We start from the raw sequence: 21586 nt of genomic DNA on the forward strand, positions 1-21586 counted from the left end.
ACTTGGGTCAATTGCCCAAGGCCACCAGTGAACAAGAATGGAGCTAAGATTTCAGTCCAGACTTAAGTTCTGCTCTGTTCCACCCAGTGGGCCTCTTAGAGTCCAGCCACCTCTTCCTCCAAGAAGAATCAGCAGGGGCCTCTCCTGCTCAGACCGTGACGCTGTAAGAAAGGGCACTCTGGATACTTCATGTGTGTTGGGGGGCTTTCTGTTCTAGGATTCCCAAGAAAAGCTGACCATTGTCATAGGCAAACTTGTGGTTTCCAGTGGCAGAAAGCAGGACTCTGAAGTTGCGGGAACCCTATGGTATATGGAAAGGAATTAAAACATGTCAACTCTGTAGGGTTGAGAAGAAAGAGATTCTTACACCCATTTTAGATAGGAAAAAAAATGAGGCCCCAAGGAGCCAAGTGCATGGTCCAAATGTTCTCATCAGATCAGCTGGAACCAGGACACATGGTCTGGTGCTTGTGTTCCTTGGGGCTTTTCTAAACAGCAAGAGGGGACCCGTCTCCTGAGATGCAGCACCCGGGGTGTCCCCGACTCACCTGAGAGGATGTCTCTCTCTGTACTCCCACCCCAGCGTTTGAGAAAGGCCACTGCTACGAGCCCTATATTCAGAATGGGAACTTCACCACATCTGACCCAACCTACAACATTGGGACCATAGTGGAGTTCACCTGCGACCCTGGCCAGTCTCTGGAGCAGGGCCCGGCCATCATCGAGTGCATCAACGTGCGGGACCCATACTGGAATGACACGGAGCCCCTGTGCAGAGGTGAGTGCACCCCAGCTTAGAGGCATGTCCCCAGTTTACACACCAATATTAGGAATAGGACCCTTCCCAGGGCTCACTACCCATTAGATCAGGGTTGCTGCTGGTCTCAAGAAAATTACAAAATGGATAAAATTTAAAAGGTGCCCCTTCCTCCAACGATAGGCCCCATAGTGGACAGCTTGGTGAGGCAATCACTGCATGGATTTCAGCTCCTACATCCTCTCTCTTGCTAGGCACACTTGTGCAGTGCACAACCCACCCAACGACCCTTGGCAGCCCTGAATCTCATTAATATTATAGTAATGATAATAATAGTTGTTAATCGATGTGTAATAACTATGCTATAGGCATTCTGCCAAGGGCTGTATGTGCATTATCTGATTTCATCCTCTCCAAACCATTACAAAGCAGATGTTATCAGCCCCGTTTGCAAATGAGGGAACTGATGCTATGACGTAACCTGCCTGCGAACACACTGAGGTGATTGGCAGAGACAGAAATGGGACTCGGGTCTCTGTTCTCAGAGAGCCGTGCTCTGAGCCCCTCTGGACAGGTTGGCTGTGTAGAGCCCTTATCTGCGTGGGCTCCCCGTGTCCTGCCTGCCTGTTTGCCCACACTCAAGGCCACTGGGCTACCTCGAGCCTGGATCTCCCGGTGGCATATGGAATAATGGAAGGTGCTCCCGCTCCTGGCAACCACTGCCTGGATGGCAGCTGGCGTGAAATCACAGCCTTGCCGCGGTGAGGGATTGATCCCTATATTAAATGTGCTGGTTTAACAGAGTGGAATTTATTGGTGCTTTGGCCTCTGCCACGTTGAGAACTTTCCAAAGCAGTAAACACAAAATGGAATTTAAAGGGCACCAGCCGTGGCCACATCTCTGCTTCCAGTAGGGCCGGAAACAGTCACAGTAAACTACTGAGCACCTACCACGTGCCAGGCACCGTGCTGGACGTTTGACATTCATGGACTCAATCAAGCCTCAGAATAACCCAGTGACGTCAGCAGTTACCCCAATTTTATACGGAAAGTGAGCTGGGGTTCCAGGAAGTTACAAACCTTGGCCTAAAGCCTACTGGTGGCAGAGACAAGACTGAACCCCGGCCCATCTGACTCTAGTGGACTGTCTCTTAGCCACTACTCGCCCTACGCAAGGGCAGAGCTGTTGAGGATTCATTCCAACCCTTGGGCTCTGTCCTTGGTCCTGAAACAGCTATGGCGCCCGTAGCCCAACTTCCACCAACCCTCAGCGAAAGAGGAGGCAGGTGGCCAGCTCTTGTTTAATCATCCCATGCACACACGCTGACTGCCTGAAGTGAAAACACCTGTCCGTGCTATACAGAGATTTGACTGCGTAGCCCCCAACTCTGAGCCACTGTGCCATATTGGCGTCCTTATAAACAAAATCTGTCTGTCTGTCTGTCTGTCTGTCTGTCTTTTACAGCCATGTGTGGCGGGGAGCTCTCCGCTGTAGCTGGGGTGGTGCTGTCCCCAAACTGGCCAGAGCCTTACGTGGAAGGTGAAGATTGTATCTGGAAGATCCACGTGGGGGAAGAAAAACGGATCTTCTTAGATATCCAGTTGTGAGTGTTTACAGTGGGTGACCCCCCCAGTCCAGCCAGATTTGGGACATGGGGGAAGAAGTCACTCCTGCTTTATTTTTTCAACCAAGATTATTTAATAATTAAGCATCTATAATGTGCCAGGGGCTGTGCAAAGAACTGGCATCCCCACAGTGAGACCAACAACAGCAGCTGCTGCTGCTGCTGCAAACACATATACACAGAGTCCCTATCTTTGAGAAATTCAGTCTACTAAGGAAACAGATATTAAATGAGGATATGCACAAATGATTGCATACTGTAACTTTGATAAGCAATGTCAGGAAAGGTTTATGGTACTATGAGATTCTATATGGGGATTTGAAATTAAGAGCAAGATCAGAAAAGGCTTCCCAAGACCTGCTACTAAAGCTCAGAACTAAAGGATGAGTTGGAGTGATGCATTTAAAAGGAACAGAATGTGCAAAGGCCCTGTGGCAGGAGCAAACACATCATTTTCAAAGGACTAAATGGCCAATGAGGCCGGGGGTGGGGGGGGCACTATAACACATACTCACTGTGTTAGAGCAGTTTGTTTTCCTATTTGTCTCCCATGACTAGACCAGAAGTTTCTTGCTGTCAGGGTTTGGCCTGACTTACCTCTGTTCTCAGGGTTTAACACAGAGCCTGATGCCTAGTAGGCACTCAGGAAATGATTGCTGGATGAAAAAGTGTTTTAATGAATGGACATACCTGGCTGTGTGGCTGTGTTTCCTGTACTCAGAGGGGTAACCATTAGATGCTCCATCCAGAACTTTCCCCCAGAAGAATGACACTCACAGGAAGTAGGGAAGCACCTGCTCCGGGCCGAATGCAGCAGTGACTGCTCTAAGCATTTATATCTTATGTAATTCTCACATAGGACCCTGCCTGGGAGGCAGTTGTCCCCACTGTCTGGATAGGACAGCCCAAGGGCAGGGAGGCCACCCGGCTAGCCAGCCACAGAGCTGAAACCCAAGCTTTTGTGGCTTCTCAGCCATGCTCTTTCCACTGCCCCGTGTGAGAAGAGGGTGAGAAGGGGACAAAGACAGATGGTGGTGTCTGGAGAAAGCAAAATAAACAGACTTCCTGGCAGACCCAGGTGGCTGGGGGTGAGGCGGCAATGCCAAAACCCAGCAGGCTGGGAGCAGCAGAGGAGTCTTGAGAGAGAGAGGGAAGTTATTTGCAAATTATTAGTGACTGGCTTTTGAGGCTGTTTTTAGAGGCAGCAGAGGTGTTCTCCAAGGTGGTCCCAGAACCTCCTACTCCAGCTGAGTCAAAAACTTCCAGCTCCTGAACAGTTGCTCCTGTGGATCTGGAGCCAGACCAACCTGGGGAAGAATCCCTTCGCCTCCCAGCTTTTTGGCTTTGGCTTTGGCTTTGGCTTTGGGCTGCTCTCTGGGCCTCCATTTTTCTCATCTACAGTGGAGGTCCCGGAATGGCTGTGTTTTGTGGCTGCCGGAGGCAGATTTTATGTGCCCCTACCCCCTGCCTCCATCACTCACTCCTCAGTTAAAGCGCATCCTCTCTCCCCTGTTCCCTCCTCTCTGACTTCCAGAGTCTGGAAGAAGATGCTCCTTCTTTCATTCAAGACATACTTCTTGAGTGTCTGCTACGAGCCAAGCACAATTTTAGGTCCTGGAAAGGTTCTGTTAGTTGTCTCTTCAGCAGTAAAATTTATTTTGGCCAAGAATGTAACGGATCGTCTCTCTTAACTCTAGAGGGGAAAATGGCTGTGTACCTACTGTGTGCCAGCCCTAGGCTGGAGATACAGCCTCGACCCTCTGTGTCTGGTGGGCGAGGCAGCTGTGATTGGGAGGACAGGCAGCCTAGGGTGCCAGAGTGACATCATCGCGCGGAGGGGCCATTCGAGGAGGAAGTGGCTTCTGTTTGCACCGCTAAGCACACATTAGAAGAGGTGGACAATCTGGGAACCTCAAGCAATTAAAGCTTCCCCAGAGCCTGGCCAGCAGCCTTAGCATCAAGAAGGCAGGAAGGGAATGCTTGCAGAGGGCCGACTTTCTTCTGATCATTTTTGGCAACTTTAGATGTGAGCATTGACTGGGAGAGAGGAGCCCCCTCTCCATGCCCTCAGCAACCCTGAACCCAACACTGAGCCTCTCCTCTGCAGAATGACAGCTGCCTTCAGCCAAGGGTAGTGCAGACTCTAACCCCTACAGAGCCAGGCAAGTGACAAATGTGGGAATCGGGGCTGGTGTGAGACAATGTGGAGCGCAGGGCCTGTGATGAACTGGGAAGTACATGCTCCACCTAAAACCATCTACATTCAATTTTTGAAGCTAACATCCCCCCCCCCAAAAAAAAGTGTCTCCTGACTAGATTCAAGCCGAGGGCCACCAGTTTGCAACCCTTGCTCTAGGTAGCTAGCGATGAAGGTCCTTTCTCATTGCAGTGATGAAGAAATTTACGTTATTGAGCATTTACTACTGGCAAGGTCTTTACTAACATGAATTTTTATTTTTATAAGTAAAAAATAAGTTTTATTATTTGCTTTTCAGAATAATCCTATAAGGATTATATTACTATTGCATTCAAATTATATCCACTTGCTTCCTCGCCGATCCACTTGGATGTCTAAGCATCATCTCAAACGAAATGCATCCAAAGTAAAACTTCTGATTCTCCTTCTGTCCCATCTCAGCAAGGGGTAATCCACTCTCCCAGCTGCTCAGGCAAAAAATAAAAATACAAATAAAAGTTTAATTAAAAAAATTTTTTAAATAACACCTTGAAGTTACTCTGGCCCGGGGGGGGGGTACTAGTAAAAGCTCAGCAAGTGGCTTTCTCAGCAAGAGGGGGAGGGGTGGGCCACTCCCTGATCTGTGGCCTTTGCCAATTTCCGTCATGTAAATGCTCCCACTATGGCCAATTTCAGGCTACCCACGTGATGCCAATGGGCTCACCAAATGCCTAGACGTTAAATCAGCTCTCAAGCCAGTACGAGCCGGCTCTGACACACTCACTCTGAACTGGATTTTTCTCTTTCTCTCACACCCTGTATCCAAATCCTCAGTAAAGCCTGTGGATTCTACTCAAAAGTTAAAACATGCCCAGAGCCCCATTGCTTCTGACACCTGCACTCCTGCCTTCAGGGTCCAAGACACCCCCATTGCGACATCCTCCTCTCTGGGATCCCTGTCTCTGCCTTTGCCCCCTTCGGGCTATTTTTAACCCAACACCGTGAGGGATCCTGTTAAAACCTAAGTCAAATCGCATCATGGTCTGCTCAAAACTCTACGGTAGCTCTGAATTTTATTCAAAGTTAGAGCCAAAATTCTTACAAAAGGCCCTACATGATCCGGCTGTCTCTCCTCCTTGCTCTTTTCATTTGGCTACGCTGGCCTCCTCGCTGTTCCACAAACATACCTCAGGGCCTTTGCACTGCTGTCTCCTCTCCCTTGGAATGCTCTGCCCAAATGTCTGCATAGCTCACTTCCTATCTGTCCATCCTCTGAGCTCACCTCACACCTCCCATGGCTCTTCTCACCACATGGCGCACTACATATCGCTGTATCTATTGAAGTGTGTTAACTCCTACCCCCTCCACCTGGAATGTCACCACCATGAGGACAGAAGGAATTTTTTCTGTTCTATTCACTGCTGTAACCCCAGCATAGAGAGACCATTTCCTGGCCCACAGTAGGTGCTCAATAAATAAAAGCCAATGAAATGAGGGTAGTTTTTCATGGTCACACAGCCACAAAGTTTCAAAGCCAGAATTTGAACGCAAATTCTTGTCCAGCTGGCTATAATGCGCAAGGGTGGGGGAGGTCAGACAAACATGGAGAGACCTTCTGGGGACATGGTCTCCATTTGTCAATAAACTCACACTTATTATACCACAAGAAACCTGGCTGATAAGAAATAACATCTCGGCTTAAAATTATCAGGTACAGTAACAGTAGTAGTAAGACCATCAAGAGAAGATTTTATCCTCATAGTATCAAAGGATTCACATCACGAACCTCAGATTTAGAATATCTAGTGTGGGAGGACTTCAGAGGTCCCCGAATCCAGTGATGCTCAAATCCGCTGGTAGAGTTTGGAAACCCAGTGGGGTGGAGTTTGGGGAGGTCACACTGCTCTTCTGGATGTTCTGGGCACAGAATGCCAAGCCAAGGTGAAAGTGGTGGTGGAACTACAGACAGGCTCAGGATGGGGCCAATGAGGAGGGCACTGCCCTCCCCAGGGAGAAGCAGCCAGCATCGTCCCAGAGCCTCGGGACTTGCAGTCACATCAGATCGATTCAGTCCCAGCTTCAATCATCATAGATATGTTGTGAGGGCCATGATTTTTGTCATTAAGCAAGTTCAATTCTATTCCACAAATAGTTTTGAACACCCACTATGTGCAGGAGAGCAGGCATCGTGGACGGGCTCCGGTGGTGAGCACGGCACACGCAGCCCGGCCCTGGGGAACCCGCGTTGTAAGCTGAAAAATTCCTGGGCTCTGTCCTTGGTCCTGAAAGAGCTATGGCGCCCTTAGCCCAACTTTCACCAGCCCTCAGCTAAAGGGGAGGCAGGTGGCCAGCTCCCGTTTAAGCTCACGGGCAAGGGGAAATACAGGGCCCTCAAGGCCCAGACAGGGGAAAGGTGAGCCTGGCAGAGAACACAAGGCTTTTTATCACCATTTTACAGATGAGTAAACTGAGGCTCCGGGAAGCTAAGAGCCAGCAGAGCTTGGATTTGAACCCTGCTTGCCATGTCCCTGGGGCCCTGTGTGTCTGGCGCTCAATGATGCATCAATGACACAGGACACCTGGGCAGTTAGTGGGATTCAGCGAGGGCTGGGAAGCCACATCAGGGAGTCTGGGCTTCCCCAAATTGGGCAGCAGGAAAAGGGTTTTAAGCACTTAAAGGGATTAAAGCTTTGCAAAAGCGAGCTGAGTCCTCTGGTCACCAGCCCGAGGCTGTCTCCGACAGGCTCTGGCACACACTTGGCAGAGTGGCATCTGGACTTGGCACCTCCTCCCTCCCACAGAGGGAGTGAAAATAGCATCTCACCAGCCAGGGTTACGTGAGGCCCGAGAGCTGCTGGGTTTAATTTATCTTGCTTGGTTTCCACTGACAGTTTTAGTAAACCAACTTGGGTTTGATAGTAAAAATAATTCCGTCCTCGGGGCCCCTCAGCCTCCTAAGTGTTTGCAATTTTGTTATTTATCACGTTGACGAGGGGGAATGAGCTTGCACGGCAGACTGAGCTGGGTAGGTGGCCCGTAGTAGGCGCTGGGCAATGTTTGCTGAGTCATAAATGAGGACGTGAGCCACGTGGCCCCAGGCAAAAGGGGCCCTTTTTCCCCTCCTTGTCTGCCGGGCAGTCTGGTGCTGCCCTGGGCATGAAAACAACAGTTCCAATTAGTCACCTTTTAAGAACCTACTGTGTGCTGGGCCCTAAGCTGTATAGGTTTATGTCCATTGGTAATAATGGATGTGAATATTATTATGTAGAGATAATAATTACATAAATGAGAGCTAATGTGAGTAGAGATAATTACAGAAGAGTAATTACCCAAATTAGAGATAATGTATGCAAAGCACATTGCCTGGTATCTGGCACATAGTTGGTGCTTCCTAAATGGAGACTACAATTATCAGGAATCCTCTGACAAGGCAGATATTAATACTGCCACTTTATGGATTGGGGGAAGACAGCACAGAGAGGTTAAGCAGCTTCCTTGGGTCACACAGCCAGTAAATGTTGAGCATACACCACAGCTTCCACTTTCATTGACTTGCACAGGCTTTGGAGGGGGACATCTGTACAACACAGCAACAATGCAAGGAGGCTCAAAGTTCAGGAAGGGAAGCAGAGCCATGAATAGACAGCCTGGGAAAAATGTAAGGAAATTGCTGTGGCTTGGAGGGTGGGGTGAGAAGACAGAGAGGCACTGGATTTACCTGTATGTGAAAATGTCACAGAGAGGGTGACATCCAGGGAGAATCTTGAAGAAAGTCAGCTGGCCAAGCTATGATGGGGGAAGGGTATTCCAGGAGGAGGGGGTCATGTGGGCAAAGGATTCAGGCAGTGAAGACAGTGGTCATTAGGCATGGATGGATGCTTGAACTGCAGCATTAATTAAGAACCAGCCACTTTGCATTGCTGGTTTGGGAGGTGAGAAGAGGGGATGTATAATCTTGACATGAGTCAGGAACCCCCAAGCTAAACTTCCTTCACACCATAAATGCTTTCCTAACCCATCATGTACCCCCTAGCTTCATCAGCAATCTGCCTCTTACCCTAAAAACATAACTGAACATAAGCCTTTTAAATCCTAAAGATCTCTCTCTATCTCTCTCTCTATCTCTCTCTCTCTCTCTCTCTCTGTCTCCACTCCCCCCCCAAAAAAATAAATCGTGAGAAGGAAAATAAGGAAACTGAGGAATTATTGGTGAAGGTATCATGAATGGAAAAGCTTGGAGGGGCCCAGAGAGGGGAAGTAACTTGCCAAGCATCACACAGCAAGAGTTAGGACCCAAAAGACGACCTGTATGTGGCTGCAAGAGCTCAGCACAGGGGCCACAACCTTGAAGACACCATGTGGCAGAAGAGACATAAAAGCTTCTAGAGTCAAAAAGAGCTGCATGTAAATCCTTATCCTACTACTCGCCAGCTCTGTGGCTTTGGTCACGTTATTGACAGTGGCAATGCCTGCCTCACAATGGGATATTTTGCTCACTTTATCCCCAGTGTTTGGCACATAGAAGAGGCTCAATCCATATGTGTCAAAAGAGAGAGAGAGTATGTAAATTAATTAAATAATATAAAATTAAATAACATAAAAAACTAAAATAGTATAAAAAGCATAAGGTTTCTGGCATAAAACAGGCAGATAATAATCAGCTAAAACTATCTTCACCCTTACTATATGCCAGGCTTTGTGCTACATATTTGGCAAACATCATCTCACTGATAAAAGTCAATGTCTAAGATTCACTGAGCGCTTACAATGTGCCAGGCACTAAGTGCTTCACCTATATTAACTCATTTAACTCTCCAGTGCGACATTAGTACCCTATGTAATATCAGTATGACTACCCCTTTTTACAGATGAGGAAGTGGAGGCTGAGAGAGACAAAATTGCTTGTCCAAGGTCACACAGCTAGGAAGCGGCCAGGAACCCAGGTCTCCAAGGCCACAGCCAGTGTCACCACACAATAAATGGTAATGAGGAGCTCCACAAGGGAAAAATTCCTAGGCTCGTCTTACAGAAGAAGAAATTGAGGCTCAGAGAGGTGCCCCCTCCCATTTCCTGGGAATTTACTGCAAACACACCTGTATCTCTAAAGAGTCTGGACCGAGCTCCAGCCTTCCTCGGCTCCAATGCAGAGCCTTAGCCCCAACATCGCTTCCCACTTATGGGCCCCAGCACAAATCTCTAGCCAGGAAATAAAAGGACCTAATAACAAACCCCAGTAACCGTATGATTGATAGCTGCAGAGTATTTCTCCTCAGCTGCTGCCAACCCGTTCTGTGCTAAGTTAATTCCAAGCCCTAAAAATTAAGTGCCTTGTCCAGAGGCACTTCAGTCCTTCAAACAGAGATATAGCTGCTCTGGGGCTGCAAGAATTCTACCTGAGAGCCAGGCAAGCAGAAGGGAGATTCAAGAGCTGAGGGCAGCATTGGCCCCGAGAGAACAGATTTCCAGGTATCAGCAGAAATTATGGGAGAAATGGCCATGATAAAAGTAAAACTGGCTGAACCCAGATTTTTCCAGCCCGTTAGTGGAAAGAGACAGGATTTCCCCAGAGTCAAAAGTTCTAAAGAGTTAGAGAAGGAACAGCAAAGTTCATGGAACCCAAATTCCATCATGTTGCAGATGAGGAAACTGAGGCCCAGAGATGGGAAGAGACTGCCCTAGCACCACTCTATCAGTCAGCTTTTGCTGCATAACAAATGATCCCAAATTCGATGGCATAAACAGCAAGTATGTATCATTGCACACGAGTCTACAGGTCAGCATGGTTTTGCTCTCAGCTGGGCTCACTCAGGGGTCCGTGGGCAGCTACTGGTTGGGTAGTTGGCTGTGCTGATCTTGGTTGGCTTTTCTCATGCATTCGGGGGAGGGTTGTCTGTCAGGTGGTGCTAGCTTGGGCTTGTTCCCATGGTGACTCATTGAAGGTTTCCTGAGCCTAGACTAGGAACTAGCACAACATCATGTCTGCCACACCCTACGGCAAGTCCCAAAGCAAGGGCCAGCTCAGACGTATGGTGTGGATAAACATAAGGGCCAAGCTTTGGGACCATTTTTGCCCTCGAGCTACAATAATCACAGAAGAGTGAGGATTAGAAATCAGGTATCCTGGTTCTAGTTCAAAGCTCCAAATGCCATCACTGTACGATGATCCTGTGAGATGCACATAATTATCCCCATTATACAGATGAGGAAACTGAGCCTCAGAGAGAGGAAGGAACTTGCCTATGATCCCACAGCTAGGAAGAGGAAGAGGCAAGATCTGTACCCAGGGCTTGGTGCCTGGCATATGGAAGGCTCAGAAAATGTTTCTTCCCCTACACAATCCCTTCAACATATGGGAGACACTCCGGAAAGACACTGATTTTTCTCAGGGAGAGGAAATGGCCTTTGCCAACAGTAGGAAGCCTTGGGTTCAAGTCCCGAATCTTTCACTTATTGGCTGTGTGACCTTGGATAAGTCACTTCACTTCTCTGAGCCTCAGTGTTTTGTCTTTCAAATGAAAATAATAATAGAACCCATCTCTTAAGAGTTCTTGAGAGGAGGAAATGAGGCCACGTGCAGAAGCACTCGGCAATTTAATTGGCAGCTGTCATGATCGTGATGATTAATCCCTTCCTCCGCCCACGAGCTCCTTTACACAATCTCACACACACACACACACACACACACACACACACACGCACAAAGGTTGATTCCTCTGAGCTTGTAGTTTGAGTGTGACTGTAGGAATGATTCATACACGGTACTAGCCAGGTACCCGCCTGATAAATTACCTGCCGCCTCCCCTGCAATTTGCAGGGGATCATGGTGGTAACTTGGAAACACAAACACCAGGGATAGGTCCTCCACCAACACACGCCTGTTTTTCGCTCCTCTGCCACGCCAGGCTCTTCTCAGCCTTGGTGATTACAACAGCAGCTGTGGGAGGGGCCCCGCTCCCTGTCTGAGCTGGGACGTTGCCTGGCTGGTGCACACCTACCCGCTCAAGGCATTCGGATGCAATTAGACCTGACATCTTACGGAGCCACGACTGCCTGTTTTATGAATCCCTGACATGCTCTGTGCTCGTGCACTTACTATTCAACAAGTGTTTATTACGGGCCCACCATGTGGCTATTACTGCATTCCATTATCAGCGGTCTAGAGATAACAGCAACTCACAGGGGTTACTACTGTGCCAAAATACGAATGTGCCCTTGCTCCGTGCCAGACTCTGTCCTAAGCACGTTACCTCTTGCGACCTATTTAATTCTCAGAACAACCTGGGAGATTCACACTATTCTATCTGTTCTCCATGTTATGGATGAGGACAGAGATCATCTGAGGCCCCCCCGTGGGACACAGGTTCAGACCTGGCTGTCTGACGCTGAGCCCATGCCCCTTGTCACCCCTCCAGCCTCCTTCACAAAATGGAACTGACTTTGTCCTGAGGGCAGCCGGCCTCCCCCGAGAGCTTTGAGCGGCTCGGGCAGACCCGGGGCTTGGACTCCCTGGCAAGAAGGCAGAGGGTGGGACGGGGGCGTCAGGAAGCCAGGCAGGAGGCAGAGGGACCGTGACTGAGGCCCTGGCCTTGGTCCTGTGACAGCCGAGGCCTGGGGAAGCCCCCCAGGGGCCTCCCAAAGAGAGCTCTGCGTGAGCCCTCCGGGTTCCAAAGGGTTTGTGTTTCCCTAGAGGAGTTCCCACGCCAGGTCGAGGGGGGACTCCTGGGTGGGCTCGCTGGGAGTGGGTGGGCTCACTGGGGGGAGCCACACGGAGGCGCACAAGGCAAAGCCTTCAGGAACACACGTCACTGTGGGGGTGCTGAGGACGGGGGTCCCAGACACAGCTGTCAGCCTCTGAGCCTGGGCCCCACCTCTGCTCACACGCATGTGTGCATGTGTGTGTGGACACATGCACAGATACCACACACATCACACCACCCCACACACGTCACACCACCCCACACACACACCCCCAGCACACTCACACACACACATACACCACACACATGGCGACACAGCACACACCACGCAAACGCGCACATGCACACCACGACACGCAAACCCAGCTTCCCCCGCTGGGCATGCTGCCCTCAGGGTCGGCTCTGAGCGGGCGGGGTCGGGGCGTGGAAAGGAGGGACAGTGTGAGCGGCCCGTGGGGTGGCCCCGGAGCGACACATGCCGGCCCGGAGTCTCCTCCCTGCTCTCTCTCTCTGGGAACAGGAGGGACACTGACTGAGAAGGGGAGGCAGGTGGAGGCGGAGGAGAGAAGAAGGGAAGCCGGGGGGACTGAGGCCCCTCTGAAGTGGGGACCGGGTCCCACCCAGGCTGGAGCTTCAGGCAGCGGGTCTCGGTCCCGGCTGCCCGGCCGAGCCTCCTGGGAAGTTTTAAGTGACACCGATGCCTGTTCCCACCCCCAGACTGTCCGAGGGCCTGACCGGTCGGGGTGCAGTTTTTAAACATCCCCAGGGGTTCCGCTGTGCACCCGGTGCTGAGAACCACCAGGCAGGGGTTCTGAGTGTGACAGGGACACTTGGAAGGGAGGGAGGGAGGAAGAGAGGAAGGAAGGGAGGGAGGGAGGGAGGAAGGGAGGAAAGAACAAAGAAAGAAACTAGAAAACTGTTCATTTTTTATGTTTTCCTTTTAGGGAGCCACAGAGATTGGTTTTCTGTGTCCTCCCTGGAGCTGGCATGGTTTCTTGTTCTTTCTGCCATTTTGTAAAATTAACTTGAAACCAAATTAGCCCTGGGCCAAAGGGCCCCTCGGCCATTCCCCGGTGCCAAGGAGCGCCTGGCACGGCCGTGTGACATCATGAAGGCACAGAGCCCTCGGGGGCTGGGCCTTTGGGGGCTCAGTTCACCCCTCCGTAAAATGGGATTGACCAGGATTTCTCTGATCACCCCACTATGCAGTTGAGGGGATCAGAGGAGAAAATGGATACACAGGAACGCTAAACGGGTCTTTTTCTTAAAGGCCTTCGAGAAAAAATATAAATGGTTTAGAAAAGTTTTATTGCACCTACAATTGCATTTATGAGTTTTGATTCGCTTTTTTCCCGTCTTTACATCCTATGGTTTATTTAACCGTGACCTCTGCTGTCTCGTGGAGAGCCTGCCTTAAGTGCACGGTGGTGTTTTCTTGGCAAAGTCACTCAAGTCCTCTGAGCCTCAGCTTCCTCATCTGGAAAACGAAGATAAAGTCACCATAACCCATTCATTTAAATGACACTGATTTCCCCCGTGGCCAGCCCCGTGTGGGCTCCAGGGATTGCGGTGAAAAGTGTGTGTCCTCGGAGCCCCAATAGGCAGATGGGGATTAGTGATCCATTCCTCAGTCTGTCTTCCAACCACGGGTCTGTGGATCCTGGCGCTCCTGTTTGGCCAGCTGTTCGACCTTGAGCATGTTTCTTTGTCCCCGGGTGCCTCAGTTTGCTTATCTGTGAAATGGGGGAGAAGAGCAGCATGTAGAGGGTTAGTCTGAGAATAAGATGAAATGGTAGGTTCAAGGTGCTTAAACGGCTCCTGACATAGGGGAAGCCTTACAAAAACCTTGGCTAATTATTTATACAGCCATAAATGCAGGGCGGATTAGGGAGCACGGAGTGACCTTGGGGAATTATTAAGATGTTGTCCAGCAGAGAAGAGAGGAGAGGGAATTCCAGGTAGAAGGATCGGCGTGGGCTAAGGCTTAGAAGCGTGGAGGCAGGTCTAGGGGCCAACACGGATGCTGGACGTCTGAGACAGCAAAGGGTGGGTTAGGACCCCGCTGTGGACCTCCTGGAAGGAACCAGAACTTTATTTTGTGGGCTAAGTGTTGCTATTTCCACAGTCTCATTCTGTTATCAGCTACTTCTTTTTTGCTGTTGTTCTTCCTAAAACTACGTATAAATTGGCTTGCCTTTTTTTCACCTGGCTTACGCTAAGCAAGATAATGTCCATGAAATTAGAAGTTTGATGTGCAAACCTTATGCTTATATGTTTTTCCAATTAGCATTTAAATAAATGCATAACCATGAGCCATTTTCAAATATGTTTGTCTGCCTAGAATTATCTCGTGAATACCACTCGAGGAAGCCTCTTAAAGGCAAGATTTCTAAGCAAGGGTCAAATGTTTATTTAGAAGAGGATAAAGAAAAGCAAAGTAGTTCGCTCGCTGTTTCTTTCTCCATCCTTTGTGGAATGTTGACTCTAGCTCAATAGTTACAAACCTCACCTACCACCGTCTCCCCAAATCCTGATTGCGTGGGGTAAGGACGCCTGCTGGGGTGGTGGAGGGGCTCAGAGACCACGCTTAAGCATGCACTGGCCTCTGCTGGTGAGAAGAAGAACTACCAAACAGAAGAAGAGTTTGCTGGTCTGCGTCAGATTTTAATTTGCATTCTCTTCTCACCTCTTCCACTCTCTAGACCCCAGTGAAAGCAATAATGAGGGTCCCTTAGGCTGTTTTTATCCTTTTTGAAGAGGTAATACATTCACATAATTCAAATGCAAAGGTACGAAAGTGTCTACGGTGAAAATCGTTTCCCACCTTTCTCCAGCAAACAGCCCCTCCCCGGAGGCAACACTGTAACCACTTTCTTATGTATCTTTCCCCAGCTTCTCCCAATATTTCAAAACCCATAACAGGAATCCCTTATCTACCAAAGTAAAGCCACCCAGACTAAGTAACAAGTTTAACACCGATTTTATTGCAGACTCTGCTATATGTGATCAATAATAACGAAAACAAAATGAAATAAATTTGTTACCGAGACATGTACAATGTTTAGGAGACAAGATCTTTTTAAAACAGGGAGACTGTAACGCAAAATTACAACTAGATAGGAGGAATCATTTCTGGTACTCTGTAACATCAAGAGGCGACTATGGTTTTGTGTGTATATATATATAAAAAACAATAACTTGGTGTATATGTATTTCCAAACAGCTAAAAGAGAGCATCTTGAATGTCCCCAACACAAAGAAATGGTAAATGTTTGAGGTGATGATAGTAGGCTAATTACCCTGAATTGATCATTACATATTGTACCCATATATCAAAATATCACTTTGTACCCCATAAGTATGTACAATTATTACGTTTCTATTAAAACTATAAATAAATAATTTTTTTAAAAAATTTAATTAAAAATTAGAAAAAGAAACAAGGAGTCGTAGAGACAAGGAATATCACCTTGGCAGGGCGGGGAAAGAGAATTGGAAATCACAGGTGAAATCAAATTGTTAGCAATGACGTCATAAGGACACAAGGCACGCCGGGATTGGAGGGATGGTGAAATGGGGCGTTCTCATCCTGCAGATTTTATTTGTAATTTTTTATTCACATTTGCTAATACAGGACTGCACCCAGGCACATTTCTTGGAAACATGTATATGTGGCTTTCACAGGACTTTGTATAAAATAGTGGTTCAGATCGCAGGTTTTGGCATCGACAGACCTAGGTTTGAGTCTTGGGTTTGATTCTTATGTGACCTGGAACAAGTGGTTTGTCCTGGTTGAGCCTCAGTTTTCTTATCTGTAAAGTGGAGACAATCGTAAGCCTCATTTTATGAAGGTGTTTGAATGTTTAATGCTTAGTAGGCAGCATTGTTGTTATTCAAAAGCTAAACGTGGGTCCCAGGAAATCCTGTCTCAGATATCCGATGGGACCAGTGTTTTCACTGCCCTGCCACAGGGAGGCGCTGAAAGGAGCAGCAGGTGGGGGAGCCCTGGGGAGCAGGTCCACACATGGCAGCTCAGGCCCTCGAAGGGGCTGTGGGGTGTGCCCAGGGCAAGATCAAGGTGAGGGAGGAGACGAGGCTAGAGCCCAGGGGGACAAGGCTCAGGGCTGACCTTGGAGTGGCCTCTCAGTCATGCAGGGGTGTCAGGCGGTATCAGACTTGACTCTGGTGACCTGCATGTCCAAGAAGAGCAGAGGGCATGTGCAACGGGAGCCCTGAGGCAGGCAGGGCAGAAATCCTTTGGGACAGCCACCCCCCAGCACTGAGGTTTCCAACTTACCCCCTGGGGAGCGAGAGCTGAAAGCAGCTGGGACACTGGATGAGCGGAGTCCCCTCCAAAGGCTGGAGCAGGGGACAGTCCCGTCGAGGTCAGGGCCCCGTCTACTCTGAGTGGCAGCCGAGGCCGAGACCTGGCCACCTGCCGTGGGCTGGCACCCCGCACACACTGGGCACGGTGCCCAGGGCTGGGGATGCAGCAGTGAGGGAGACGGGGTTGGGGGGTTGCACGGGGAGCTCCTGGTCTCAGGCAGACGTGTCCCCAGAAAACTGGAGCACCGGCTGCTGAGCTCCTTGTGAGCGGTGAGCACAGACAGGCTGTAGCCCGGCTCAGAGGGAACAACGGGGGCTCTGCATGTGACCGAATCCTGGAAGACCGAGACCAAGGGACAGGCAGGAGCTGCCCAGGTCGAGAGAAAGAAGGCTACAGAAGCTATTCAGGGTGGAGGGGAGGCATGCGGAAAGCTCCAGAGGTTTACAAAAGCATCATTCTTTGGAGAGATGGACAAGTAATGCAGTCTGGCTGGAGGTAAAATATTGGCTTGGGAGGGATGTCAGAGATTGAGGCTGCAGGGAGATAAGGGGGTATGAAAGAGAGCTATACAGAGCCTTGCAGGCAGGGTTAAAAGTTTGCACTCTACCCTGAGATGAGGTGGCGGTGGTTGTTTTTTCAATTGAGGTGAAATTCACATGACATACAATTAGCCATTTTAACATAGACCATATGTGTGTGTGTGTGTGTGTGTGTGTGTGTGTGTGTGTGTGCGCTTAGTGCACTCACAATGTTGTGATCAACCAACACCTCTATCTGGTTCCAAAACATTTTCATCACCCCAAAAGATAACTCCATACCCATTAAGCAGTCATCCCCCAGTCTCCTCTGCCCCCAGCCCCTGGCCAGCACCAATCTGCGTTCTGTCTCTGTGGATTTACCTCTTCTGAACATTTGCTATAAGTGGAATTGTACAATGCTGCATGTGACCCTTGGAGTCTGGCTTCTTTCACTGGGCATGTTTTGGGGGTTCGCTCATGTTGTGGCATGCATCTGTCCTTCATTCCTTTCTATGGCTGAGTAATAGTCCATCGTATGGATGGACCCCATTGTACTGACCATTCATCTGTTGAGCGAAGGGACCAGATTTAGGTTCTGCGAGGATTCGCCTGGCCACAGAGAGCAGGCAGGCTTGGGGCCAGGTGAGGATGGAGTCGGGAGGGCAGTGAGGTGCTGTGCAGCTGTCCAAGTGAAAGATGGGAGCGATCTGAGCAAGTCTGGCGACAGTGACCAAGGAGAAAGGGGGGTTTGTAGAGGAAGACGTGGAAGCTGAGTCTTCTCCCGAGAGCTCACGCCCTGTGCCTGTTGAACACCCCCACTCTGGCCGCAGAGAGAGGCTGGAGCAGGCAGCGTCTGGCCTTGGGAAGCTCCCTTGCCCTGCAGAATCCTCCCTACAGGGATCCCACTACGCCCACGTCCAGTCAGACCAAAGCTGCCTGCCTGTCAACGCCTCCGTCTCCCCTCGTCCTGGAGTCAAACTGACATCCCCATTTCTCAGCGACTCCCCGGACTGTATCTGGGTGACATCTCAATTCAGACCTCAGCTGAAAGCCCAGTCTGCCCTGTGGCCAATCTCCCTGTGGTCCATGCTCCACATTTTCATCTCGGTAGCTCAGGATGGTGCAAAGCCAGGACCCTGAGAACGCTCCGTAAATACAAGGGTGAGCAAGTGAAGAGGCAGGTTCGTCTCTGGATTGGGGGGATTAAAACCTAAATTGCCAGCATCTGTATATGTCATTGGAACCTGTCTGTCTAAAAGGCAGATTCGGAGGGATGCAGCAGAGAGTAACTTTGTTCATTCTCCCAACGCCCCTTCAGGCATGTTCCCCGTCATTTCTCTTCTCGGGTGAAAGCCGCATTTTCATAGGTCTTCTGGTCACAAGACGTGCAGTTCAGCCTAATAATCATAGAACTCTAAGCTTTATCCATTTCAAAACTTCACCTCTTCCTTGGGGTTCCTCTGGCTGGGAATTTTGCAGTGAGGAAGGACCAGGGGAAAGGGCAGGGGAGCCTAGATTGCCTGCGTTGTTGTGTTATGGAATGTATAGAATGTTGATTTCTTTGCCCTTTTACAAGGTACTAATTGTCCCCAAAGTCTCCTAAGCCTGTCTGCTCTTGACTTTCCCCTTTTGTTGGGGTCCTATCAGCGAAGTTCTATCTTTTCTGGGGTGGGGACACTTCTAAGGGGACCTACTGTTGTCTTCTGCCTACAGGGTGCACCACCTGGGAAACAGGAATCTTTCCCCACCCTCATCCGTCACAGAAAGCTTGCTCTCAATACCCTCTTTTTCTCTCTTTGCTCTGCTCCCAGGCAAGCAAGCAGAGCCCAATCTGATCTTCCTGTTACTCTTCTCTTGGTGGGCATCAAATCCAGCCACTCTTTCCCCAAGCCGCAAAGGAAAGACACCTGCCAGGTCACCAAAAGTTCCCTGGAAGCTCTCCTCTCTCTGCCTGAAGTGAGGGTGACACACTTTCTCCCCTCCCTGTGGTACCCACAGTGACAGCTGCCCCTTCCCCGCCGGGGCAGTCCTTCCTACCAGCCTTTCCGACAGCCCAGTGGATTCTTTGCCTTCTCTTATATGAGCTAGAGGTGGGGGAAGGGCTCAAACTGGAAGAGCTATGCAGATGGTGGTAGATGGTGCCATTGCTCCCCTCTCCAAGGCCTGCAGCACTCGCCACCTCGTGTCCGTGATGACTTCCTGCTGCAAGCCCCTGCCCACCTCTTCACCTGAAGCCTTTCTCTGGTGCCACGTGGGCGGGCCAGAGTGCTGGAGCAACATACCTGGGAGCAGCCCGCAGCCAGCAAGGGATGGGAGTCGGAGGATAAAAGGCCCAGCGCCCTCTCTCCCCAGGTGTGCTCTGCGCTCTCTATCTAAAAGTCCCTGCAGGACGCACCCGGCATGCATGGTGACGCCTTTCCCTCAATGCACTCGGCATCCTTTCCTTCCCTTCCTCCCGGTTCACTTTCCCACCAGCACAGCCTGGGGCCGCCTCCCAGACAAGCCAGACTTCAAGAGACACTCGTAGGTTTGCTTGGCCTCCACTTCTGCAGAATCTGCTCTGAATCAACAGCCAAGTATCTCCCTCGAGAAAGTGGGAATGTTCAGCACCTGTTGTCTGGTTCGTAGCTTAGGGGACCTCTGATGAAATCCCAGGACCACAAAAGAAGTCGAATTCAATCGTTTGTTGCACACTATTTACAAAGTGCGTTTACGTAAGTCAGGGTTTCTCAGCCTTAGCACTAGTGACATGTTGCACTACATATTTCTTTGGGGTGGGGGCTGTCTTGTGCAATGTAGAATGTTTAACAGCGTCCCTGGCTTCTACTCACGAGGGGTACCCACCTAGTTGGGACAATCACGTCTCCAGACATTGCAGCTGTCTCCTGGGGGGCAAAACTGCCCCTCGTTGGGAACCACTGATGTAAATCATCTGACATCCTTTAGCGTAAACAGAAATCCAAAGAGAGAAGGATGACGATGACGATAATGATGATGGTGATGACGATGATGATGGTGGTGATGACGATGATGATGGTGGTGATGACAATGATGACGATGATTACGATGATGATGATGGTGATGACGATGATGATGGTGGCAATGGCGATGATGATGGTGGTGATGAAGATGATGATGATGATGATGATGATGACAATGATGATGGTGATGACGATGATGATGATGGTGATGGCGATGATGATGGTGGTGATGAAGATGGTGATGATGATGATGGTGGTGATGACAATGATGATGGTGGTGATGACAATGATGACGATGATTACGATGATGATGATGGTGATGACGATGATGATGGTGGCGATGGCAATGATGATGGTGGTGATGAAGATGATGATGATGATGGTGATGACAATGATGATGGCGATGATGATGATGATGGCAGCGATCGTGATGCCCATAATGAAACTGGGACATAATGACCTGACATTCAAACCATGTGGCCAGACTTGCTCAGGTGCTGCTGGCGGACCTGGGATTTGATTCCAGGCTTGACCTCATTCCCAAAGCTCATGACATAGACTAGAAATATGAAGCCCGATTCACAGACAAAAAACTTCAGAGAAACCACAGGCCCTCCCTGAGAGTGACAGAGCTGAGAATGAAACCAGTCAGACCTTCCTGATGTCCAGGCCAGGTGCATTTTCGAGTTCATCGCTCCTTCCTGCTTTATGGAGAACGAAGGGCTGTGGGACGGTTTTTAAATGAAAGCTATTTGCACCCTTGAAGATGCTACTGTTGCGTTTAGATCGCTGCAGTGAACGATAGAATAAAGCCGGGTTGCGCAGGGTCTGGAACCCGCTGTTGCCAGCGGATCAGCCTAAGGAGTAAATACCTGCCACCGACCACGTCTCACAGCAGCCCAGCCCGGGACGTGCAGGGACGATTGATGCTCTCATGGTACTGAGAGCTAAAGCGGCTCTTCCCCGCCACAGGTCAAGAGCTGACATCAGCCCCAGTATTTCTGCTGTCGAATAGACTCTCTGGCAGGTTCTTTCACACCGTAGCATGTACTGAGCACCTACTGTGTGCTAGAGAAAGTGGCAACCAGAGCATTTCAACATAGTAGGGATTTAGGGGCTCAGTCTAGTTGGAAACTGGTAAGGGGCAGGTGGAGTTTGGGGGCTTTATCTTGAAGCCGTGTGTGAAAAGCAAGCAGACAGCTTTTATTAGGAGAGGCTGTTTGGGGGTGACATGGAGGAAACTGATGGAGATTATGGAGGGGGAGATTAAAACTTTACATGAGGAACTATGAGAGGTCCAAAGGGGTGAATAAAATGCAGTCCCTGCCCTCCAGATCCAAACCTTCAACAGCGTCCCTTGTGCTTCTGTTGTTTTGTTCTTACCACTTGAAACACCAACGCGGGTAGCTGGCGCCCCTCCTCCCCCCCCAGACGAGCGGCAGACCTGCGGTTGGGCCTTGGATGAAGCTGTCGTGGGGAGGGTGCTGTCAGCGGCCTCAGTTCCA

General features: G+C 49.7%; 1 protein-coding gene across 1 annotated transcript in view; it reads left to right on the forward strand.

Moving 5' to 3' along the window:
• SEZ6L (seizure related 6 homolog like) overlaps positions 1-21586 on the forward strand; it is a 74537-nt gene that overhangs the window by 18702 nt on the left and 34249 nt on the right. The window contains exons 9-10 of the mRNA XM_045534712.1: positions 584-778; positions 2223-2361. Of these exons, the coding sequence (XP_045390668.1) occupies positions 584-778; positions 2223-2361 (334 nt within the window). The remainder of the gene's footprint in view (positions 1-583; positions 779-2222; positions 2362-21586) is intronic.

Source organism: Lemur catta, chromosome 21, assembly GCF_020740605.2.
Source record: "Lemur catta isolate mLemCat1 chromosome 21, mLemCat1.pri, whole genome shotgun sequence".
Taxonomy (NCBI): domain Eukaryota; kingdom Metazoa; phylum Chordata; class Mammalia; order Primates; family Lemuridae; genus Lemur; species Lemur catta.